The sequence below is a fragment of the Lissotriton vulgaris genome, chromosome 1_1 (genome assembly GCF_964263255.1).
Source record: "Lissotriton vulgaris chromosome 1_1, aLisVul1.2, whole genome shotgun sequence".
In the NCBI taxonomy this organism is placed as follows: domain Eukaryota; kingdom Metazoa; phylum Chordata; class Amphibia; order Caudata; family Salamandridae; genus Lissotriton; species Lissotriton vulgaris.
The window spans coordinates 976,970,583-976,997,453 of NC_141685.1; the positions used below are offsets into that span (position 1 = coordinate 976,970,583).

Genomic DNA, 26,871 nt, shown 5'->3' on the forward strand with positions numbered 1-26,871 from the left:
GCTCTTCTCTCGTTCTCGGGCCTCCTCTGGTGAGAGACCCGGTCTTCTTTCTTCTGTCGGCGCGGTGCTTGTTTCGGTTGTCTCGAGGCTTTGGTTTTGGGGTACGGCCGTACCCGTCTCTGCCCAAGATTCCAGGGCGTGTTTGAAGTCCTCTTTCGTGCTCAGTCCTGTGGTAGCAATGCCCAGTTCTATGCAGAATTGTTTTAGTTCTCTGTGGCTTTATTCTTCTAGTTTTTCCATGTGGAATTTTTCCGTTGTTCCGCTCTCTTTTGTTGTCATGGTGGTTGTGTGTCGTGGGGTGAGTTACTCTCTGTACGATTATGCGTTGGCTCGGATCGCGCCGCTGGCCACCAATGTTAGATGGGGACCCGGAGGGTCGGCCGAGTACAGGGGGAGAACCCTCCGGTGAGGGCCGTCTCCGGCGATCGTACAGACAAGTAACTCCCCCCCCACAGATGGACACCACACAAGGATGAGTTCAACACACTTTATATAAGAATCTTGAGGCAAGGTGATAAACGATACAGTGGGGGCAGGACACGAGGATCCTCCCAATTCTAGTCTCTGCAGGGGAAAGGGGTAGCGGGACAGTCTTAGTACCGGTCCAGTACAGGTGCAGCAAGAGGGAAGCTCACAATCCTCGAGCTTGGGGGTCCGCAAAGATGGGCCACGGTAGCGCCAGCAGGCTAGGACGATGGTTCACAGCGAGGAGGGCCGCGGCAGCGCCAGCAGGCTAGGATGATGGTTCACAACGAGGAGGACCGCGGCAGCGCCAGCAGGCTACGAAGATGGTGCACGACGAGAAAGGCTGCGGCAGCGCCAGCAGGCCAAGACGATGGTTCACGTTGAAGAGGGCCGCGGCAGCGCCAGCAGGCTTCGGAGATGGTTCACAAGAAAGGGCCGCGGCAGCGCCAGCAGTCTTCGGAGATGGTTCACAAGAAAGGGCCGCGGCAGCGCCAGCAGGCCTCCAAGGATGAGTTCCTCACGGTGTCTCTCGACTCCAAGATACAACTGCCTTCCTGCTCTGGAGCTGCCCCAGTTATAGGTCTGGTCTCCTTTGATGTCCGGACCCTCGCACTTGGAGGTCGGGAGGTCCGGGATGAGGGAGTCCAGACACCCAGCAGGGGGGTGGAGCCAGCGCCCGGGGAGGCCGGGGGCGATCGACACCTGGCGGAGGGGAGCCATTGACACTCCTTCTCCCATTGACCTGCCAAGTGGTCTCTTCACCCCCTGGGCGGATGGTGGTGCCTCGATGTCGGGGCCTGGCCAGGCCCAGGGTTGGGGTCGAGCCGAGGCCACGCGGCCTTGTTATGTGGTGTCCAAAGATGGCGACTGGGCCGGGGCAGTGGTGCTGACGGGGGCCCGGGCCAGCCGATACTGGGGTGTTCGGGGGCTGGAGTTCCGTTGTGGACGGGTCGTGGGTTGCCCCAGCGGGTTGCCGGGATGGTTCTTGTCGGGGATACAGGGAGAGCAGGGGTCCGGTCCCCGTCATGCGGGGAGGGAGCGGGCCTTCCCCGAGGCCTGTCCAACAGTCATACTGTAAATATGACGCATCAGGTATGTCGCAAGGAGTGCGCACTGAGAAGTGACGCATCGCTGTTTTCACGCAGCGATGCGTCACTTTTTATAAATGAGGCCCAAAGAGCCTGAGACACCCTGATAGCAGAAAGGCTCTTCTTGCAACAGCAGTCTGCAGAAACACATTCCAGAGGTCATAATAGGGGGAGGGGTGGGCTGCGCCTTCTGCAGCAACAGGACAGAGGGCAAAGTCGGAGACTATTTTCTTCAACACGTACATTATAAAAAAAAAAGTCTAAAACATCATACATGACTATACGTAATGGATCACTGACAGAACATCGACAGACAAAATATCGAGTGGACAAAATATCGAGGTCAAAATATCGACTGCAAAAATATCGACTTCCTATCTTCAAACAGGTAAGTACAAAAATATCGACTCCAAAATATCGAGTGTAAAAAATATAGACTGTCAAAGTATCGAATTCTTTAAATATCTTAAAAATACATTAAAAGTAATATAATAATAAATTAAATGAATTTAAAATATTTAAAATACTTACATAAACGTAAAATTGAGAAATAATTAATGTGACTTAAAAAAATATATATATTTTTAATACATACATATATATATAAATATTATTTACAAAACATGTACAATATTTTTACCGTAGGATAGCGAAAGGGTTACATTTACTGTAACGACTCCAGTGAGTGCAACAGTAGGGAAAGCATTGGATAGCGTAAGGGTAAAAATTACTATTCCCACTCCAGAGAGTGCAACAGTAGGGAAAGCGTTGGAAAGCGTAGGGTTAAAAAATACTATTCCCACCCCAGAGAGTGCAACAGTAGGAGAAGCGTTGGATAGCATAGGGGTAAAATTTACTATTCCCACTCCAGAGAGTGCAACAGTAGGTAAAGTGTTGCATAGCGTAGGTGTAAAAATTACTATTCCCACTCCAGAGAGTGCAACAGTAGGGGAAGCGTTGGATAGCGTAGGGGTTAAAATTACTATTCCAACTCACGTGAGTGCAACAGTAGGGAAAGAGTTGGATAACGTAGGGGTAAAAATTACTATTCCAACTCCAGAGAGTGCAACAGTAGGGAAAGCATTGGATAGCGTAGGGGTAAAAATTACAATTCTCTTTTTTTTAAACCGTTTTTATTAGCTTTTTTCCTCCAAAAACTGAACATTGAAGTCATCTCTACAGTAAAGTGCACATTGTTGTCCCCCCCGCACCCGCCGTCCTCCTCAGCAATTACCCATATTGAAGCATACAGTTCACGTACAAAAGTGACCACAAGATGGGCTGTCCAAAATATCATCAACATTACAATTATCATAAAATCTCTTCGTGTTCCAATATGCATCTCTCGTATTTACCCATTATAGTCCAGCATCCAATCCGTTATAGCTTCTCCATTTCCCCCATACTTTTTGGAACTTCCTAGGGCACCCCTTTGCCTTGTAAGTAACTCTTTCAGCCGCCATATACATATCTAGGCCTCTCCTGCATTCTTCCAGAGTTGGTATCTCCGGTGCCCCCCAATATTTTGCAATGTCCCTCTTGGCCACCTCTAAGGCCAGTACCAAGAAGGTCAGCAGAGGGCGTGGAAGATCCACATCGATTGTCATGCCCAATAGAGCCAACTTGGGGTCCGCCTGTAATTGACTCTCCAGGACAGCCGATAGTTCCGTAAAAACATCTGACCAGTACCCCTGTATTTTAGAGCACGACCATAGGACATGAAAGAAGTCCCCCCCTAGGGTCCTGGCATCGCAGGCATTTAGCATCGTCTATCTTCCCCATTTTCTGGAGCCTCACTCTATCAAAGTAGGTTCTATGTAATACGTTAAATTGGATAAGGCGAAGTCGAGATTTAACTGCCACCTCTCTGGGATGTGTTAAGACCAGTTCCCAATCAATGTCCTCCATGCCTCCCACTTCCGTCTCCCATTGTGTCGAAGCTTGGCCAGGTCCTCCAGCATGTTATTCGTGAGGGTCTTATAAGTTAGAGACACCGCCTTTTGTTGGATATGTTCCTGTAGGAGCCTGCGTTCAAGTGGGGCGGATTCTACCAGGTCTACGGTGTCGATGTTCTGGGCCCCCCATGCATGTTTCAATCTAGTGTATTTGTACCTCTGTGTGGGGTGTAGGCCGAATTCCGTGGTCAAAGCCGCAAACGTTTTCAGTTGCCCTTTGGCAATTACATCTCCTAGCGTAGAGATCCCTATGTCGTCCCACCTCCTATAACCCGTTAATTTGTGGAGCTCCATCAGCCACGTGCAGTGCCAGATTGGTGTTTGTTTTGATGGCTTTCTGTCCCACCCCATGTGTTTCGTGGATGCCCTCCAGGCAAGAAGGGTAATTTCGGTTGCCGGTAGAAGACATTTCCGGCCATGCCCCCCATATAAATAGGAAAGAATGTGTCTGGGTGCTAGGTTGTGGCGCTCTAGTGCATAAGAGGGATGGTCTGCCTGTGCATGTATCCATTCGTTGATCGGGACCAGGTGTTCTGCCCAGTAATATGCCTCCAGATTCGGGAGTGAAATCCCCCCACTATATTGGTGCCTCTGTAGGGTGGTCAGGGCCACCCTAGGTTGTTTACCCAGCCATATAAAGGCACGTAGGTCTGCATGTATCTTGGGGAAGACTTTTGGGGGGAGGGAATAGTACTCATTTTGGAAGGAGTACAAGTACTTGGGGAGAATAATCATCTTGTACATAGCCGCTCGGCCTAGGAGAGTGAGTGGGAGGAGCCTCCAGCATCCATATCAGCATTGGAGTTCACCATGATGTGCTCAATGTTACGTGTGTACGAAACATGTCTATCCAGGGTGAGGTACACCCCTAAATATTGAAAGCCCTCCGTTGTAGTGAGCAGCCTTCCTGGAAGGTCCCACCAAAAAATTACTATTCTCACTCCAGAGAGTGCAACAGTAGGGAAAACGTTGGATAGCGTAGGGGTAAAAATTACTATTCCAACTCCAGTGAGTGCAACAGTAGGGAAAGCGTTGGATAGCGTAGGGGTAAAATTACTATTCCAACTATAGTGAGTGCAATAGTAGGGCAAGTAAATACTTATTATTTAAATATAAATAATATAAATAGTAACACCAATTTCAAATTAATTAAAATATTTTACAATTGTGTAAAATATATTAAATAATCAATTTAAAATACAAATAAAATTATTTAAGAATAAAAAATTACCTACTAATAGTAATTATTTACCTATTAAAAATAAAATAATTAACAATTTAAAAGTATTTTTAAAAATTAACTCAATAAATTTTTTATTCAAAAATGTACTTAATTACAATTAAATTACTTCACAAGCTATTCCCCTAAAAACACACAACCAACTACAGAAATTAATTTAATAAAAGTAACATAATTATCAATTAATAAATTACAATAAATTACAAAATATATTTTAATTATTTACAAATTAATAATTAATTTACGATTAATTCTAAATAAATACCAATAATTAAAATAACATATTTAAATAATTATAATTAAATTACTTCCCACCCTAGTCCCCTATAAACCCACAACCTGCTACAGAAAATAAATTACTAAAATTAACATATTTATCAATCAATCAAATAAATGTAACTACCAATTATATTTTAATTAATTGGCAATCAATAATTAAATAACAATTAATTCTAAATAAATACCCAAAAATAAATTACATATTTAATTAATTATAATAAAATTAATTCCCACCCTATTCCCATATAAACCCACAACCCACTACATTAAAAAAAAATAATAACATTAACATATTTATCAATTAATCAATTAAAATGAATTACCAATTATATTTTAAATAATTGCACATTTTCAATTAATTAACAAATAATTCTAAATAAATACCTATAACTAAAATAAAATATTTAATTTATTATAATTAAATTACTTCCCACCCGATTTCCCTATAAACCCACAACCAGCTACAGAAAACAAATAACAAAAAATAAACTATTAATCAATTAATCAATTAAAATTAATTAGCAAATATATTTTAATTAATTACCAATTAATAATAATTTAACAACTAATTGTAACTAAATACCAATAAATAAAATAACATATTTAATAATTATAATTAAATTACTTCCCACCCTATTCCCCTATAAACCCACAACCCGCTACAGAATTATATTACCAAAAATTAAACATTAATATTAACTTACCTTAAATTCAATATTTTTGTTGTCTATATTCTGTCTAGTCGATATTATGTCCATTCTATATTTTTGATTCGATATTATTGCTATTCTAGTCGATATTCATTTTTTCTAGTCAATATTTTTGTAGTCTATATTATGTCTAGTCGATATTATGTCTATTCTATATTTTTGACTCGATATTATGTCTAGTCGAAATTAAAAACTTGATATTTTGACTAGTTACCATACGTAATACAATGGTGTATAAAATGATCTAAAACAAAGTGAAAACCTTTGCAGCCTACATGGAGAAAAGGGAGAGTGTACCCTGGGGCCGACCAAACATTCAGCGTCCACAACATTGAGCTAGCTACTCCTCCCCGACCCATCCACCCGCCCACCCCCCAACCAAACCCTTCTTCTTTTTCGCAGTGCGAGAAGCAGAAACATAAAAAATTGTATTTATATCATGTTATGTTTCTGCTTCTCGCACAGCGAGAAAGCAGTGGTGCGAAGCTCTTCCACCCACATGGGGGAGCCGCCCCGACAGGAAGCAAAAGAACCATTGTTCATCAAAATATCGCTTTTCACATATATTTCTTTTACCACACCTGTTTTCACTCAGGTACTCTTCCTGCTCTACCCTCAATTCACTCACGTATCCACCTTCATTATACTAACCAGCCCTCCCGATGCACTAACCCATCCACCATCAATACACTCATTAATATACCTTCACTGCACCCACAATTCTCACACTCACAGCACTCACCTATCTGTCCTCACTACACTCACTTATTCATTCACCGCAAATACCCATAGGCACTGGAACTAGTTGTGCTGGAGGGTGCTGCAGCACCCCCAAACATAACTATCTTGGAGCTCAGAAGGCGAATGAGCAAAAAAGATGCCTTTAACCTTTGTGTATATCTTGTCACATTTGCTTCATGTTCAAGGTCAAAGGTCAATTGTCAAGCTATGTCTTCTGGCAAATTGCTGCTTATTCAGAAACTGTTGTTTATTTGTATTCCTCTGACTGTAAAGAGAGAGGCCCTAGGTGACCTTCTTGCTGGGTTACAAGAAGTGAAATGAAAGATTGTAGGAAGGCAGTTCAGTTTTTTTTCAAACACACATCAACATTTAAATACCTGTATATGAACCATCCATCAATCAAATCAATCAAGGATTTGTAAAGCATGGCAAATCACATGTAAGGGTCTTAAGGCGCTGAACTATACATATATTTTAAAATATACCTCAGGAATTAGGTAAAAACAAGTGAAGTTCATTGTTTTATAATATTGGAGTATGATGGTAAAGATTTTGATAGGATCAAAATCAAGACACTTTGGGGTCGATTATGATGGTGGACGGACCTGAGTCCGTCCCCACCATAGAGATGGAGGGAACCTATGCATGGCCTGCGGAGTTCCCTCCTGTGCAATTAGGATGTGACCGCCACCCTGGCAGTCACATCCTCTATTTTTACCATTGCGGCGGGTGCGGCTTCAAGCTGCATCCGCCGCAATGGTAAAAATGCATACATTGCATTTGTATGCAGAAAGCGGCAGGCACCGTGCGGTGCCTGCTGATTTCGGCATACAAATGCAGGGGGTACCATAGTTACCCCACATATGCACCCCCCACCCCCCTTCAACCAGGGGGCCCGCAACGGGCCCCCGCAGTGAAGTTACACATGCTTTTCCACGGCGGAAAACCCGCTGCGGAAAAGCATTTTTCACAGCCAATACTAATATGGCTAACGGTGTCTGAGAGACACCGTCACCATATTAGAGCTTTTCCGCCGCGGTTGTAAGCCAACCGCGGCGGAAAAGCTGCGGACGGAAACCAGGACCCACCAGCCATCCTAATGTGGCGGTGGGTCTTTGGTGGGTCCGCAGAGGATTTTCCGCATCCTCTGGGCCGGCGGTGGCTTCCGCCGGCCGGGAGGATCCGGAAAATCCTCCATCGTAATAGGCCCCTTAATTTGGTGATGCACAAATAAAAAATATTTGCTGACAGACGATTTCCACGCATTATCTTTTGTGCGCTATATAGTTTTGTAAGTGAAACTAGGTCAATGCAAGTTTAGTGGCCTTTTCAATTGAAAATGTGCTGTCTACAAATGTCAGTGCACTACCACACCAGTGTTCTAAAATGCACCACCTAGCGCATACTGCACCCTCACCCCTCTCCTACTTAATGGGCATGGCACATTTGCTACACTTGTTTTTTGTGTGATGATTGGGTTTTTCACAATCTCTAAGACTCTATTGTTATAACATTAATGGCGGGGGCATGGCCAGGCTGCCGACCAAGATGGTCATGCAGCACTGAAGCTCTGCTGGACCTCCCCACAAAATGCTTTCTGTCTCTTGATAAACCGTTGCATAGGAACCCTGAACACGATCCTTACATCCCCTGCGCAACGGATAAGCCACAAAGCCGTGGATGGCCCCCAAGATCGTTGGTATCAGTCGGAAATGAGCAGGCATGGACTGGCCATAGCGGGCACCGGGCAATCCCCCGGTGCGCCGTAAGGGTGGGGGCTGGTTTTGAGCCCCTGTGGGCCGATTTTGTTACAGGGCCGATTTTGCAGAAAATCGGCCGAAAACCGGCCCTAGCACAGCGCTTGGCGGCACCTCCGTCCCCTTCGAGTGGGGAGGGGGGCGACCAAGCACTTTGCCAGGACCGATTTTGGTTCCCAGTCCGGCCCTGGAAATGATCCTTGATCCGGCGGGAGGGTGGAGCTGATGACAGCGATGAAGCGTGGCCTGGAGACCCGCCCGGACATCTCTGTACTGGAGAATGACCCCCTGGGCTGCGTTGGCAGAAGCTGCGGGGCTCCCACTCATAACGCTGGAGAGGTGAGAGCGGCGAAGAGTGAGCCCCCCCATACAGCTGCTGCCGCGCGCTCCCAATCCCCGTTCGGGTTGGAGTGTGCGCGAGATGCCAGTGTCGCTCCTTGAGGTCCTGCGGTGACAGGGACGGTGGGAGAGCCTGGGAGGCAGCCGCACGACTGTGAACACGAGCCTGCGGGGGGGGGGGGACGTGGCACTCTGAAACCTGTCTGCCCCATTTCTGCAAAGCAACACTAAGAGTTGCCAGCATTGCAGACTGTGAGTGAAAGGAGGTGCAATGGACTGACAGTGGGCTCCTGATGGCTTCTAATGGGGTGCGGTGATCTGCCGCCATTTTGTCGATGCCAGTGAGAGTGGCTGTTCCTCTTGCACAACAGAGTTGCCCCATTCTCATTGTTGCTCCACAAGTAACTTTGACAGAACTCCAATTCACATGGCACCACAGGGAAAACGCACAGGATAAGCAATATCTTAGTGTGGCATTGCCTCTGTTTGCTACTCCCCCACCTCTATTACACTGCTACCTTAAAGGAGTGCCTACTTCAAACGTGCTACTGCAGGGCGCACCACTGGTGCAGTCGCTCCGTCTTCAGCACTTAAGAGGGGGAATCGAGGCCCAGCTGTTCCGCCATTTGCGCTGCCATTACTTTCGGCTACTCCCTATTGCGCACATGCATGACGGCATGGGCCGGAAAGACCCTAAGCAAAGAATGTTAACATTTGGGAAACTTGCCGAGAAAGTACTGGAAACCAGCTCCAACATGGCAGAGGGTGGCCATTGGGCCAAGATACAGCTCCCACAGGCGACCCGGCTTTGAACCAGTCTCCCCTATTGTTAGAATTAAGAGCCGGATTCAGGGCCTTAGGATGGCAGGTTTGACGTGCTAGAAAAAAGCCTTGAAACCTTGGGGGTCAAAATCGAAGTCCATGGTAGAAGGTTGGACACTGTGGAAGGGAGGGTTTTTGATCTTGAAGACAAAGCTGCCCAATCCACCAAACGCTTGGAGCGCATGAAAAAAATCCTTAAGGGCGTAGCTATAAAGAACCAAGATTTAGAAGCGCGCAGTAGGCGCAACAATCTCTGCATTCTTGAAGTCCCCGAATCAACCGACACGGGCTGAATTGATCTTTTTGTTGAAACTCTGCCTCTTGACCTTTTTAGGAAAGATGCTTTCACATCAGGCTTTGTTGTAGAGCGGGCACATCGCTCCTTAGGCCTTCGTCCTAACCCTGGCTGACCTCCAAGACCCATTATAGCTCGCATAATGAACTTCTGGGACAGAGACACTACACTCCGCCCGCCAGAGAGTGGGGCAAGATCACCTGGCAGGGATCGTCAGTTGCATTGTACCAGGACTTCACAGCGATGGTGCAGGTGGCACGGCGTAAATACAATGGAGTGAAGACCCACTCTCCGGAACTTAAGCCTCAGATACGGTATGCTGTATCCTGCGCGCCTTCGTGTTGCTATCGAGGGACGATCCCATATTTTTGATAAGCCCACCGCTGTGCAGGAATTCTGTAGATCCTACAAGAACACTGGCAGCCAGCAGGAAGTTGCCGGGTCTGGCTCTTCCTCTCCCCACATCGGTTCTGTCGTCAGTTTTGAACTCTTCTCCTCGGAGTAATACTGCCAAAATGTTCAGCACTGCTGATTTTCAGTTCAGAGGGTTTTCATACATGTTGAGATAGAATAAGTATCACTTTCAAGTTAATGTTATACAATTCTGGGTGCTTTTGGGGCATTGCCTTCCCCTAGTGTGTTTATAACGTTGTCGGCTTTATTGATCGTAATGTATCATACCGTACATTTGCATCTACAACTCGGATGTTTACAGGATACATTTGGTTATTATTTGATGGGGATCGTTCCTTGCGTCTGGGTGCGCGAGGCTGGGTGGGGAGTGGTGGGAGGGGATTGTTTACAAATTTCTTTATCATAACTTGTTTATCAGAACGCTCACAGCTATGCTGAATTATCTTGCTATGAAGCCTATACTGTCTTTGCAGAGCGACTGCTCAAATGACAATGTTAATTAATCTGCCAAACCACTCTAGCCTGTCTTTGATTACCTTTAATGTCAGGGTCCTTAACAGCACCAGGAAAGGGAATCATGTACTACATTATTTGCAAAGACACCAAATAGATGTGCCATTTTTACAGAAAACTCACCTGCCTAAATCAAACGCCACCCATTTCGCATCTAGCTGCAGCCGGCACTGTTATTTTTCAAACTATAGTTCATATGCATGGGGTACAGCAATACTGATCCACAAGCAGCTCCCCTTTCACTTACACAAAGCTTACTGCGATGGAGAAGGCTGCCACACAATAGTGATAGGAAAGCTGATCAGTCATAATGTGACATTGGTATGCCTGTACGCCCCTAACATAGATTGCCCTGAATACTTCCATGACTTAAAATTCTCTAGTTCTACGCCTAGATACAGACTGCACACTCATGGGTAGGGATTTTAATCTGCTGCTCAATCCCATATTAGACTGTTCCTTCGCTTTACCAGACACTACGCCGTGCTCACGCTGTGCATTGATAGAAAAGTGTGACTCACTGAACCTGTTAGACATCTGGAAACAGTACAATCTGACAGCTGCTACTTACACGCACTACTCGGACCAATACGACACATGGACCAGGTTAGATTACTGGCTGAGCTCCCAGGGTCTGAACGCGTGGTACAAGACCACCACAACGCTTCCCAGAACATTCTCAGATCACTCCCCAGTGGTAATGAAAGTTTGTGTCCCCAGACCACAGGGTTACGAACACCAGTGAAGAATCCTATGTGAGGCCCTTAATGACGACGTGTTCCGTACCAAGGTTAGAGAAGCAATAGAAGACTACTTTGAATTTAATACCGGTTCGGTAGAGACTTGGGTGGTGCTTTGGGAGGCCTTTAAGGCCTACATAAGGGGAGTTAGCATTGCCAAACACGCCGGAGTGTTGAAAGACTTCAGAGCATCATTAGCCCACCTCGAGCAGCAATTTGAAGCATTAGACTGAGAAATGCTTTACTACCTGAGGCCAGACGGTTTTAGGAAACGTTTGTCTCTTCTTGCTGAATTTAGGGAGGCAGCAAATAGGGAACTTCATTTCCAGAGTAAATATATAACGGCTCGCCGCTACAGAGAGGGTAAATGACCAGGACGTACCTTATTGCGACTCCTGAGACCCCCTTATGGGAAATCTTATATTACAAAACTCAGATCCACGTCAGGACAACTCTTTACCGACATCACAGAGATCCGTGATGAATTTCTAGAATACTATGCCAAACTTTATGCATCTAAAGTCGCGCACAAATCCGCAGATCAGGAAGTCTACCTGGCGGAAATAGCCTTGGTATACCTGGAAAAGTTCATGCAAGACTTCCTGGTGGAACCCTTTTTGTCGGATGTGGTCATCAGCTCGATTGAGGCGCTGAATGCCTCCACCACACCGGGCCTCGATGGCTTCACTGGTGACTTTTAAAAATCCTTTAACGACCTATTGGCTCCCCGGTTGCTCGAGGTGTATAATGAGGCACTAGAACGGAAAGAGCTACCTCCATCCCTCAGAGAAGCAGTGATTGCTCTACTGCCCAAGCCCGGAGAGGACTCCTTGCTGTGCGGGTCTTACAGAATGCTTCCCTGTTAAACTTAGACTATAAAATCCTGGCAAAGATGATCGCTTTGAGGCTCTCTTCATTACTTGACAGAATAATTTCCCCTGCCCAGTCCGGGTTCGTGCCCCACAGGTCCACCTCCCTAAATTTAGGAACCGTGTTTGTCGTGTTGCACAGAATTAATCTGAATTTCCCCGCTGCAGCCGTCCTCCTGGATACGGAGAAAGCATTTGACTCCCTGGAGTGGTCCTTTTTAGGTCTCGCTGAGTCAGCACATGCTCTGTGAGTCATTTTGTCAGTGGGTTTTGGAAATGCTTCCAAAGGCTGTTGCCGGCCATCAGCTTTCGGTTCCGCGCACAAGCGCGCGTGCCTCACTTTGCCTCTGCAATTAACACTGCTGCACGCGCATCCCTCGCGTGCTGAGCACAGAGCGCATCATCGCAATGACTTTTGCTTTCACCGCGATTACTTTCACTTTCACGGCCTCGCAGCGCTACTTTTACAGCCGCGCGGCCACTGCTTGTTGCTTTTGTAAGGGCTGATTGTCTTCTCTTTGCCTCTGTGTGGTCTCATGCTCTTACTACCACTATTCCTTGTGCTGTGTGCTCCCTTAGTGCTCGTGCGCATCAGTGTTCTTTCTCGTGTGTTTTCCTTCTTTCATGGTTCCAAGTTCCACAGAAGGCAAGCATTGTATTCGCACCATCGTGTGCGGCCCACTAAAGAAACTACTTTCAACAGTTAGCTCTCACCTCGCTGCTTTCAAAACATTTGTATTTGGCAGCTCGGGGGCAGACAGAAATGCCAAGGAAAAATCTAAAACCTACTTTTCTGCAGGTGAGCAACGCAATCCTGCAAGCTCGCTTTCTTGTCTCAAGTGGGAAATGCTGTGAACCACTTTCAATTGAACGAAGTGAACAGTTGTTAAGGTCCAGAAATTGCAAAACTTACAAAAGCATGCACTATACGGCTAGTATTAGCATGCTGTCTGAGCAGCTAAACTCTCCTGGCTCCTTCTCTGTAAATATTTCTAACTGAAGTTTTCTGAAGTTTAAGAAGCATGCGATTACAAACTGCACTTTGCATATTTTCAAACAAATGCTTTGTGTACTACACTGGGGACTTCTGACCGTTTAATTTAAATAAATTGTAAATGCTACAGGTCGTTTTGGCGTGAGTAAAGGAAAGGATTCTAGGATAGGTTTGAACAGCAATTGTTTTTATGTTTGGAAAAAAAACGGTGGAATAATTAACTCTGTTATTTTTTTTTGCCTACCTTTTCCGGTCCAGTCATTCAGACACCTGTGTCATGAGCAGTAGAAGGAATGAAAGGTCGTTTGGTGCACTTAACAATAAATATTGAACTAGGATTTAGTGGAGAGGAATCAAGTCCAAATGCCCCCATTTGTATTGCTGGTGATATTCGACACAGGTCTGAGTGTTAATTAGCTTAAATGGAGAGTACCCAAACGCCTAAGAGTGGGGCGCATGCACATCAAAATTAAGCTACCAAAAAATTCTAACAACTAAATATTTAGGGGCACATGCATCAACCTATTTAGAAAGTGCAAACGGTGCGAATCAGTAAATTCGGCCGTTTGCACTTCCTAAATACGTTTTTGGGATGCATTATGCATTTTTGTGAAAATCACTATTTTAGCGATTTCCAAAAATGCGATTGCTTTTAAGGAATCGCAGTTTTGCGATTCCTTAAAAGCAATGCATCATTGTTTTGAAATTTGCGAATTTCAAAATAGGGAGTGCAAATTACCACGAGGTTGAACCTCGTGGTAGTTTGCGAAAATGTTTTAATATGCACAAAAGTGCATTTTTTAAAGTGTAATGTTACAGACACACATGTCCTCAGGACATGTGTTTGTGAAACATGCACTTAAAAATACATTACAGGGGTTCAGTGGGGGGTCCTTTGGACCCCCCCCTGCACCCATGTAATGCATGAACAAATTGCGACTCTAAAAAAGAAAATCGCAATTTGTTAAAGCCTTCCCATTGATCCCTATGGGCCTTTTGGCCCATAGGAATCAATAGGAATAGCGATTCTGCACTTTGGAAATCGCATAATATTTGCGATTCGGTAAAAATTGCGATTTTTACCGAACCACAAATATTTTGGGAAAATATACATGCATCCCATTTTGCGAATTCCAAATTGCGATTCCCTATTTTTCGCAATTTGGAATTCGCAAAAGGCCGGGATGATGCATGTGCCCCTTTGAGTATGGTTCGTTGCATTGTCAAAGCACGTCTCTTGTCAGTTAATTGTTGTGAACATGTGAATTGCATTTTTAAAAAGATTTTGCTGTTGATGACTTGAATGTATTTTTTACTTGTTCTGTCCAAAAAGTTTTGTTTCACTTTCGATGTTTTAACCCTGTAATAAGTTTAAGAGTGGCATGGCTGTGTATGAGCAACTCTTCCTCCTGAAAGTGAAACATGAGAGATTGGTTTTGCCCAGTTCACCTTATGCGAGTGCTTCATTTGCAGCATCAGACAAACAAGCATTGGCATAGCCAATAGGTCTCGCCTTTGGGACATTATAAGTGTTTATCCATGCAACACTTGATGTTGCTGCACCAAGGATATTGTGCTGGATAACTAAACACTTATAAGGTCCCAAAGGCGAGACCTATTGACTATGCCAATGCTTGTTTCTGTCTGTAATACGCAGGATGGGTATGCCAAGCGCTCCTATACAGCGGCACGACTGCTAGGATACACCTAAATGGCACTTTGTCCCGCTCATTTGCTCTTTTACAGTGCACCAGGCAGGGCTGCCCCCTATCACCGATACTATTTATACTGGCAATGGAAGCACTTGTCAGGCATTTCCAGGAGCGGCACCTGCTGAAAGGGCTCCAGTTTCACACGGGATCCCTCCTAGTATCTTTATACGCTGAAGACGTTATTCTGTATGTCCAGGACCCCCAGGTAAACCATAAACCCCTGATAAGGGAAATTATCCGATTTGTTCTATTCTCTGGCCTGGGGATTAACTGGCACAAGTTAGTGATATTTCCCATTATCATAGGCACTAAGGAATGGGACTGTGAGTTTTCGCCAGAGTGGTGTGAAGATTCAGCTAATTACCTAGGAATACATAGACACTTAGATACAGCACAAATAATTTGATTAAACTACGGCCAGGCTGTACACAAGCTTGAATCGCAGGTGGAAAAATGGCTGCGGCTCCCCTCTCGATTGCAGGTCGTGTGGCTTTGATAAAGATGATAGTTCTCCCCAAATTCTTGTATTTATTTATTAATATCCCTATACCACTTCTGAACAGTTTTTTTTTACATTGCGATCTCATCTCATCAGACTGACCTGGGGGGGCAAGAGGCCTAGGGTCCATTGGGAGGTTATGACCCTACCTTACAGCAGAGGTGGATTTGGTGTTCCAAATCTTCAGTTATATTATTTAGTTGCACAATGTAGCTATGCGCACTCCTAGTTCTACCCAGATGCCAGAATCCCGTACCTGCAGCCAGAAGCGGACTTAGTCCTGCCCGACACTCTCAATACTGTCCTGCCTCGGGGCATCCCCAAAGACCCGAGAGACATACAAACCATTTCTACCACTAGTTGGGCTTGAAAAAAAGTGATTAGAATTACGGGTGCCCCTAAGTTATATTCTCCAGGTCTACCGATCAATAATAACCATTGGATCCCAATCACAGGTAAGACATTAGTGCAGCGAACACTCTCCAAATACGACAAACGTAGAATTGGAGACGTGTTTACTGGAGGGCATGTTTCTCTGTCTCAGAGGAAGAGAAATTTAGTGAGGCATTGTTTATGGATAAATTCATCCTTAATCGTGTGCGTTCGACACTGAGGGAAATAATGCGATTCCCTCTGGAACCTGAACGATTCACCCCTCTCACCATGGTTATCGAGAGCACGGGGGAACACCTTACTTCCAGGCTGTACAGAGCATGTGCGGACATAATTCCCACTGACAATGCCAAAATACGGGAGACCTGGGAGGTCGATCTTGGACATCCTATTCTAGATGACCAATGGACAGAATACTGTATGCAGACAAAAGAAATCTCCCTGAACAGCCGTCATAAATTGATGCACTTCAAATTTCTGCGGAGAATCTACATAACCCCTGAGAAAACACATAAGATTGACCCGGATAAAGGGCGGGCCGTCTGTGGCAGGGCTGGGCCCCCCCCTGTCATCGCACCATGGGTAAGCGTAAAAACACTACTAATACCGAGGAGGGTGGCAAAAAGGCTAAAGTTCCAAGACATTCTGAGACAATTTTATCCTATCTTACATCTGCGGTCTGGGATTTGTCTATAGAAATAGCAACAGCTCAACAAGAATTGGGCTTGATATCCCCTCCACCTATCACTCAGACCAACACACCAGATTTCATCCCAGCCCCTGGTATACCATTAGAGCCTGAAGTGGTAGTTCTTAAACCCAACCCCTGTACTGCCAATATGATCCGCTCAGACCAAGTCTGCTCCCCAGTCCCATTGTCCCCTAGTCAGTCTCGGGGGCCGGGCCTGAGAACAAAGTAACCACCAAAAAGAGGAAGAAGACAGAGAGTGGTAACATTGCGGAACAACTGGACATGGACACTATCGGTGAGCATCTAGAAGCGTTATTTGTTGCCCGGATTGAACCCTTGCTAGTGGGCATAGCGAAAGACATTGTTGATACCATGAATACTAGCCTTGCCGGCCTTTTAAAGAAATGCGCCCTAATTGACAATATAGTTAAAAAACTTGATCCTGCCCAGGATTCTATAAAGATGGTCAAGAGTGGTATAGATACTATCACACATAACCCAGCAAGTTCACTGGTTCCACTATTGCCATGTGACGGAAGGTCTGTAGACACCACTAGGGAGTGGGCTCCTGGTTAACCTCCAAGTAGTCATCTTAGTACCCACCCAGCCTCTGGAGTCACTGATAGCCACCATGAGTCCAATTGCCAAGGAATTAGCACACGGACCAAGGTGTGCCGACTACATTTAGACCTGCCCCCGGTTGCCGCACCCCTTGTTGCGGCATTTATAGGGGTTCCCCCGCTAGTTATCGGGGAGTCAGAACCCACAGCGGAACTAATTCAAAAGGCCAGCCAATGGTGTGCTGATATTAGTAGTGGGGGCACAGACATTTCTAACAGGATCATAATGGCTAGAAGGGTGGGCTGGATTGGACACTGCCCCAAAACTGTGTAGGGTGACTGCGTCATAGTTAATTTTGATAGCCCAAATCTGGCGGACAGCCTGTTTTGGGAAGGCTCAGCGATCCAAGACAATGGGAACATGAGATCGGTTCCCCTGGGGTTTTTTTATCCGCCGCCTGGCAGACAACACTCACCTGCAGACTTATTTCTAAGCCAGCCGGCCACAGTTGGGGAAAGACTGGAGAGTAGTAAAGCACAGGTCAACACAGGACAGACCCCTTATCTCTGGTGTAGGCCCCGACCCAGTACTGTTTAACAGATTTTCCCCACTTGTCAATATAAAGGACTTTGACTGACAACCAGCCCCATTGTCTCCCCCCCGCAAATGGTTCCCCGCTGGACGAGGGCATAGCACTGTGCAAACTCATTTGTTGGAATGTTGCAGGCATTAGAGCCAAAAGGGCAGATACTGTGTGGGTTAATTTTGTTTGTAGCCATGATGTGATAGCCATACAAGAATCTTGGGACACCTCAGCAAGCTCTTGGCTGGACGGCTTTTCCAGCTTTTCCGTCCCAGCCACATCTAGTACCTCAGGAAGAGCTAAGGGGGGTCTTCTCTTGTTCTTTTCTTTACAGCTCACTGGGTCATTCAAGCAATTAGAGTCAGGTTCTTCGAACCTTTTAATCGTGGAATGGACGATTTCACCTGCCCGCACACTTCTTTTAATTAATTTTTACAATTCCCGGGATAGGGCTGTGGATAGTGACCACATTGCCGCCCTGGACACATTTTTAGGTAGACTCAGTCTAAATAATTACACTTCCTTTGAGCTCATCTTAATGGGCGATTTTAACACCCACTTATGTAATATTCCCTGTCGTACAGGAGAGTATGAGAGTTCCTTAGGCGCAGTGGCCCCCCATTTTGAACATACAAAGTCAGGAGAAGCCCTTGAAGAGCTATTAGCTAATTTTAATTTATATGAACCATTTTATACGGGGGGGAGATTATGTACTTACAAGGGCACGGAACTTGGGTATGTCATAGATTATATTTTTGCGTCCCCAGGGACGATTGCTAAGGTTAGGAAGTACAATGTTATCGCATATGCCTATAGTGACCACAACCCTTTGCTGTTGGAGTTAACTTGGGGAGATTCCCCGTGTAAACAGCCAGGCTCCTCTCAGACATGTACCACTGTGGTGCCTATAGACCAGGGCAGACGGCTCAAATTGGGAAAGGTGGTCCCAGAAAGTTTTACTGCGAACTTACTTCCCAAAATTGAGGGTCATATGGCGACCTGTTTGGACCCAAAGGCCCCCAACCGAGTAATTATAGACGCATTTGAGTCAGTATGCACACAAATCTCGAAGGCAGAGAATGGCTAAGCCCTTTAAATGGTTTGACGCCAACTGCTCGAGAATCCACAGGCGTCTGAAGCAAGCACTCACATCCATCCCGAGAGACAAAGCCCTCATTACCAACTTGAGGAGGGAATACAAAAAAACCTTAAACGGGAGGAAAAATGCTATTAAAATTGATGCTTGGAATAAGTTACTCTCAATAGACGTTCTGAGAGACAGTAAACAATTTTGGGACACAATCAATCAGTCATTTTTTGCAGACGCAGAAAAAGCAGTCACAGACTGCGTCATCCCTGATGAGAGGTGGCTTCTCCACTTTAAAGAAGTATATGGTGACAAGGATTGTGCCGCCCCCGTGGCCCAATGGTAGCCCTGGTCTCTGCCCCGTTAGAGTTCAATAAGGACAAAGGGAAGAAGGCCATTCTGGAGTCCTCAAAAAACAAGGCGCCGGGGCCCGACGGCATACCTGCAGACCTATATAGCCATTCCCCGACCCTTTGGTCACAGGTGTTAACTAATGTCTTTTGTGCTGCCAACGATAATGTATTTCCCGCCACTTGGGCTACCTCAATCATCGTGTCAATATTTAAAAAGAGGCAACGTGAGGCCCCAGCATGCTACAGACCCATTTCCCTTCTTTTTTTTTTTTTTGAAAACCTTTATTCAAAACAAAAAGGAGATACATGCGCAGGCCCACAACCATCATGGCTGGCCGCAAAGACATTCAGTGATAACAGGAGAGACTGAAGCCAATCAGTAAACAGGACATATCAAAGTATACCAGATGCGGTTGCGGGGCTCGCGAACAGGATGTGAGGTTTTCATTTTTAAGTTTTAGAGAAAGAGTAGGGGCTGCAACAACAAGGACATCGCACCTCACAGGATAGGAGCACAAAGGAGACGATTGGGACTTACCCCAATTACAGTCTGAGATAGGCTCTAACTAAATCGACTATGCAATCCAGGCAGCCACGGCGATAATACTGGACAGTAAACCACAGTTCAATAATTCACATGTCTAAAATCACCCCAGAGAGCCTAACCCCCAAGTTCAGAAATACAGAGGCTTGTCGAGAAGCCGAAAAAAGAAAAGGCAAAGGTGCAAGACCAAGTGACAGCCAACCCTACGAAAGAGGAAAGAACCCTCCCAAAGCCGGAAAAGAGTGATTGGGACCATAGAACAAAACAAACTAAAATAACAACCCCCCCCCCGCACCCGCCACCCTGCACCCCTGTAATGGCTACGGCCTAACCCACTAACAGCGTGCCTGTCGCCCCGGAACTGCCCCACAGAAGGGAAAATATAAGAAGAAATGGAGGAGGAGAAATTCAAACAAGCCCCCGGACACCTGATACCCCCCCGCCGGCGGTGTCCCCCCCATAGCACAATCATCATCTATAAAGCAAAAACAGTCAGCATTATCACGGGGAGGACAGTCACCAGGAAACCCCCCCCCCTCCCACCCCCGGCCCGGTCATGTATTCGGTGCAGTCCCGGCAAAAGGAAACAGAGCAACCCCAAGGAAATAGAAGTCAACCCTGTAAGCCTCACAAGAAGATCTATCACCAAAGTCATATCAGTTGTAAACACAGGGAGCGTCTCAGATGGTCCAAAGCAGTGGCGAGGAGCAGGGAAACCTCAAAATCAAAGTCAGCCCTGACCAGTGCGCATCCGATCCGGAGCACATCCCGACCAAGCCACATCCGACCAGAGGCAGTCAAAGCGTTCATGGCGGACCAAGGCAGTGAAGGTGGAGCAATGTCTGGTCTCAAAATGGCGGCCTCCGTTATGCAGACAGGCTGGAACAAAGGAAAATGGCGATCCCCTTCGACGGGACCCTGAGACTCGGCCATGAAGAACAGGACATCCAGCAACGACACACCCTCGAATAGGAGACGTAGAGGGAAGACTATGTACTGTAGCAAATGATGGAAAGGTGAGGCCGACTCTCAAAGGAGCAAAGTCGGGCTGCCGCTCGGGCCCCTGCAAATGGAGGGTCAAATCGCTCATCTGGATCGCAAATTTCTGTGTAGGCGCTGCTTTATCCATGGCCTGTCGCGAGCAGACATCGTCCAAATTCGCCGCCAGGGAGACACATGCGCCGGTGAATTGCGAGCGGAGCGCCCCAATCGCCGCCATTACGGATCTCAATGAATGTGCGCCATACATCCCCTCCATCCCGGGGTCCAGAGGATGGAGGGGGACGCAATCTCCAGCACACATTTAGCTATCGCTACTGCAAGGGCGCCCCGAACTGGCACACTCAGGACAGACACCGGCCGTGGGTGCAGCCCGCCAGCCCCCGGACCGGGAGACGAGGGTCAGGCACACAACCTACAGTTGCGGTGCAGGAGGATCGCAGCACGTCACAGTGTCTCTTCTCCGGCACCATCCATCAACGAGGACAAGAGTCATGAGCGGAAAGAATTATTCAGACCTGGAAGACCGGCCACAGTCGCGGTCCCACAGCCGATGTTGAGCAGGTCCCTCTCGGGTGCTTCAAAAAATCGAGGTCCCGGCGCCAAGAAATGAGACACGACAGAACTTTGTCGCTGAATAAGGTAGGAAATCCGGGAAAGCACCATTAGCATCAGGCAACCTTCATACATCCAGGCACAGGGCGTGGGTGGAGGATAAACGACAGGATAGACGAGTCGCCGGCGGAGGTCGGCGGAGCCGGGAGCCTATGCGGCCATCTTGGTTCGCGGCGTAGCTCCTCTCCCCCATTTCCCTTCTTGACTCCGCCATTAAGATCTTAGGCAGAGTCCTATTGTCTAAGCTAAGGGCGAATTTAGAGGTCTGCGGGGGTCTCTTGAATATACAATAGGGTTTCAGAGAGAAACGGGGCACCCTGGACCAATGCTCCAACTTGCACCTTTTAATTTCCAAATATACAGTAGGTATAGCCTTTTTCTGGCTTTTATGGACCTCTCCTCTGCTTTCGACTCGGTGAACAGGTCCAAGTTGTGGCCCACCTTATTGGAGATGGGTATTGATGTTTCACTAGTCAAATTAATGGCATCTTTGCACCAGGAGTTATTTGCTACAGTCCGGGTAACCAAGGAAGGCAGGTGCACGTCTAGTTTTAGATCAGAGAAAGGGGTGCACCAGGGATGTATCCTGGCCCCCCTTCTCTTTACCATTTATATTAATGGGTTGGGAAAACATCTAGAGGCGGGGGGGGGGGGCAGACGTCCCGCGTATAGGAGGAGCCAACGTACGGGCCCTCCTATACGCGGAGGACGCAGTCTTAATAGCGCTCACTGGTAACGGCCTTCAGACTCTGCTGGACCTCTTCGGGTCCTTCATGGAGAACCTAGACTTAAGAGTCAACGCAAAAAAATCCCACTCTATGGTAGTAGGACTACAGAGAAGTAAGTCTAAATCCAAAACCTTCATCTGTAAGGGGGAGGTGGTTTCAAGGGTCACAGTTTTTCCTTACTTGGGGGTCCTGTTCGACGAGAGGGGGTCATGGGTTCCCCAGACTAAGGCTAAGAGCTTATCCTTGGCCCGTTCCACGTTGCCCTGATGGGTTTCTCAAAAAGGTTAGGGGCTAGGCCAATGGAGGCCTTTTTGAAAGTCTACAACATAAATGTATCCCTATTGCAGCCTATGGATCTGCTATGTGGGGTTATGTTGCCCAAGATAAGATTCAAAGGGTAGAAAATGGACTCTTAACACATTTTCTCTCTGTGTCCCTAAATCCACCCCTATTTTTTCTATCCATGCGGAGGTGGGCTTGCCTTATATCACGGACAGATTGAAATTGGCCCCCCTAGTATTCTGGGCAAAAACTTGGCTCAACTCAGAACTCACTTTGAACCATGCAATTTTGTCGGAAGTTTTGAAGTATATAAAAAACACCTTTGCATATCTGGGAAGACCTGAACTTTTTTTGTCACCGTCCAGTATTAGAAGAGAGGACGTTAAATGGATCAAGTGTCATTTCTTGGAGAGGGCATGTTTGGACAGAGATGATAAGGAACTAGTGAAACCTTCAGTAAGATCACACCTAGTGTTAACCACCACCCCCTCTCTCGCACCGTACCTTAAAATTGTCACCAAACCTCTACACAGATTCCTACTGACAAAATTCAGGTTTAACTTGATTCACTTTTAATTAGGTTGTTACCATTCTTGGGCAAAACCAGAAGAGGCCCCTCCCTGTGATTGCGCTAAATTCTCCAACCAAGATACCATGCATTTTATGAAGTTCTGTGGGTTTTATGCTACCGCAAGGAAAAAATATTTAACACCTGTTTTGAGGGAGGCCGGCTTTATTTAAGTCAGGCCCGCACTTATCTACCTCCAGATGCTGGGCAACACTCGCATTATTTTTAGTGTGGCAAGTTTCCTAGCGGCAGCTTTTAGAATTAAGAACAACCATGTCCCACCAAATGCGTCACACTAATCATGGCATCGTTTTTATTGATTTAATTTGTGTAAATATGCAGTATAAATGTTTTCTTGGGCTCTGTACTGACTTTGTACATTAATGAGTTGTCCACTTCTAATCTTGTATGTATTTTATTGCCTTTTAGGATTTTTATAAATCGAATAAAGTGTATTTTGACTGACTGACTGACCCGAATAGACCCCATTGTTGCTTAAAGTGTGGGGCTCCACATGCTCTCACCTCACTTGGAACCATGGTAAAATTAAAACCTACTGGGCAGCAGTCTTTCAAACATTAGGGGAAATGGTGGAGAGGGAGATTGAACCCATTCCTGTCTTGCATTGGTTATGTGGTTAATTTCCCCAGGGGGGTTCGAAATTCATAGCCATTGAATTATTGTTCGCAAAGAGAGAGATAGCAATTAAGAGGGGACGTAAAACTGCTCCAACACTAAAGAGCTGGTTAAATAGCTTAGTGCATTGTAACACAAATAGTGATCTGTATGCTATCACTTTGCCAAGGTCGTCCTGCCCAAGGGACATCTGGGGCCCCCTAAAAGGTTACGCTACAGCACTACTCTCATAGTCCGCTTTACAACAGGAACAGGGGATTGTCCTGACTGGAGTGGGCTAACTGGGACATCCAAATTAATGCTAGTCGACACAACAATAAATGAAGACTTGAGGTATATTGATGTTATGTATGAACCAAAGTAATGTGGAATATGTGTTTAGACAGGTGGGATGGGCGGTCCAATAGGAACTATCCTTTCTAGTCTAATCTGTAACAGTTGTCTACTCTGTATGGCTCTGGTTTTTCCTTCTTTTTTCTATTCTAAAACCTGATATGTATTACACAATGATTATTCATGGATCTATTGTCATACATGCGAAACTGGTAAGTAAAGTAAAAAACTGTATATGTTTAACATTAATTGCAGCACCATCGCTCAGCAAATGGTACCACCACTTCACCCACCCACTCTCACTGCAACCACCCCTAAGCATAACTTCTCTCCTCCACCCACCCTCAATATCCGCACCTATCCACCCTCACTGCACTCATCAATCCATGTTTACTGAACTCAACCTATATTCCATCATTGGATACACCCTACACCATCACTGCACTCAAACCATACACCATCACAGGTCTTTCACTCCACAAGCTCAACCATCCACCATCTTTAAACTCACCCATTATACCTTATTACAAGCAGCCCTCCATTGTCACACCATCTCTCCTTGCTTACATTCACCCCTCATCATCACTTCACCATCCATTCCTTAGTCACACTTATCCTCGCTTACTGCCTTCACGCCTAACATTTGCTGCATATACTCCTGCACACCCAGCTCGTTGACCTCCACCGATTCAAATTTCCACCTTGTGCACACTCCCTAGTACTACACTCTTTCCTGCAGTCAGTTACATACGCTACACTGCCTCCTGCGCTCCGCCTACCATTAAATCCCACTTTACACACACTTCTTTCTTCCTGTGCTCTTCCTACCTTCACTTTCGAACCTCCATCCTAAACACTCACACTGTCCCTGCGGTCTCTACATTATACAGTCCTACATCACGCTCTCCTTCACTGTCCCTACAGCCCCTCGCTTCCAAGCAATACGCACTGTTGCTGCCCTCCTCCTGCACTCTTGCCACACTCTCACATCTGTACTATCCTGTGCAGTGATAAAAATGAGCATTTTGAGTCTCAGACCCTTTTCATGTTTTGAATTTCAGCTCCTGCCATTTTGAATGACATCAAAACTGACTGCATTGAAATCGGTGCCAGCGGCGCTCTGGCGACCTGTCCTTCAGGTGAGTAGTTACACTTGGCGTCAGAGGCAGTTACATGCATCACACCTGGGGTTGTGCCCAGGTGACCCTACATGTCAGTTGGTATATCCTATATTCATTTTATAAAATGGGGTAGACCCTGTGTCCCTCAGAACCTTGTTTGATGATGAATAATGGCATTCACTGCAGTGCCAAAGTAAAGATTCCTACCGGATGGTGGAAATTTCTATAAATCTTTAATGCATACATACTTGTGACTCCGAATGAGTACTGGATCCGAAATTCAATGAGCTGACCGCTTAAAGGCTTCCATACAATTCACTTTGCTTGCAATTGATTAAAGCATCTGTAGCTGTTTGCCGCTGTACCAGCTCCTACTCATAAATACCGTGTGGGAAGGTTGACTGATGTGAAATTGGCTGCCTACACTCCTGTTTTCATATTGTCAACACCGTCATCCGCTCCCCCCTCAACGTTTTACATTTGCCCATATAATGATTACAGTGGACACATTGTTTATCGGAAACAACTGCTGCAGGTTTATTTGCATACAACAAAAGTATGCAGTTGTGTGGGTTATCTTACGGGCGATCCAGGGCAGGCAGCCCCTCGCTGCCCCGCCCGCCTAATGAGCCAGCCGACACGGTGGGTCGATGCCCGGACAGTGCAGCACCTTTGTAGATCCCCTTCCGGATCACGTGATCATGTTTTATACTCCCGCCCCTTCAGGGTGGAGAGTGGTATGGCACACCCCCGGTTGGTCAGGCCCCCCAACCGCCCGAAGGACTAACAGGGCACCATCGCGGTTTCCCGGAACCTCCCTGTGGCTCCAGGTCTTTGGCTCTGGCACCCCTACTGTGCCAGGCAGCGGTACCCTTACGTACTAGTCTGCCGCAGAGGTACCTTTACTGTACCCGTCTGCCTCCAGATCGCCCTGTAACTTCGCCACAGCTCTGGAGTAGGCTGCTGTCCATGACAGAGCCCCCCACCTCCGAGTTCCCTACTTACATCCCGCAGCTTCCAGTGCCTCCTGCATATCAAGGAGAAACATATCCATCCTGACTTTGGACAAGTGCACACCATCTTTTTCATAATAACCTTCCACTCTTGCCTGTATCAGTGCATGCCTGATGAACCCCAAGCCATGTTGACACTCTTGCGTGAATGCTCTACCGCAGCTATGGACCTGGCCCCCCGCCACTCCCTACGTGGAACAATCTCTGACCACCATAGCTCGCATGACCCCAATCTATTGCTGATTGCTCCTAGCTCTGTTTGCATGGCCTGTATAAGTGCCCTCCTCCCCATGGTTACTAAGTCATTGCCACCCAAATGGATAATCAGGACATTTGGAGGGGGTCCTCCTAATGAGAGGTGTTGCTCTAGACTGCTTCCCGCGCTCCTCTATCTCATCCCGGGGAAGCCCATCCTTACAAACTGCGTCTGTGTGAAACCCCGGGTCCAATTCTTGTGTGTTGCCCACTGTGCCAACCTGGCAACGTATGAGTGTCCCAGCAGCCACACCTGACAACCTGATGAGTACAAAGGGACGCCATCTTGTCACAACTTGTTTAATTGTTTGAAAACACTGCACACATTAATTATTGCACCATTACTAATACTCAACGACACACATATTTACACTTCATAAGCTCTGTACATTTAGGGACGAATGTAACGCTGAAAACAATTTGATTGCCAGCGCCCCACGCTCTTAACGCCTTCTGGCCCCATGCCTGCCTTGAATGCAGCCGTGGCCGTGCCAATCCTAAACGAGTGGCTTGAAAACTTCCTACCTGAACCAGCGAGACCCGCCTGAGACAAGGCGGCAGCCATGATGCGGTCCAGCTGAAACCTAGTCAGGGGCGCCCGGTCTGCATGTATAAGGAAGTGCCCTGGGGTCGCCGGCCTTCTTATCAAGTACTCCCTTACCGTGGTGACAGGGCAA

The 26,871-nt window shown here is 46.5% G+C and overlaps 1 protein-coding gene across 1 annotated transcript in view; it reads left to right on the forward strand.

Annotated features, from left to right (window-relative positions):
- LOC147748328 (resistin-like) overlaps window positions 1-26,871 on the forward strand; it is a 93,818-nt gene that overhangs the window by 21,538 nt on the left and 45,409 nt on the right. The window contains exon 3 of the mRNA XM_086936409.1: window positions 24,867-24,944. Within this exon, the coding sequence (XP_086792535.1) occupies window positions 24,867-24,944 (78 nt within the window). The remainder of the gene's footprint in view (window positions 1-24,866; window positions 24,945-26,871) is intronic.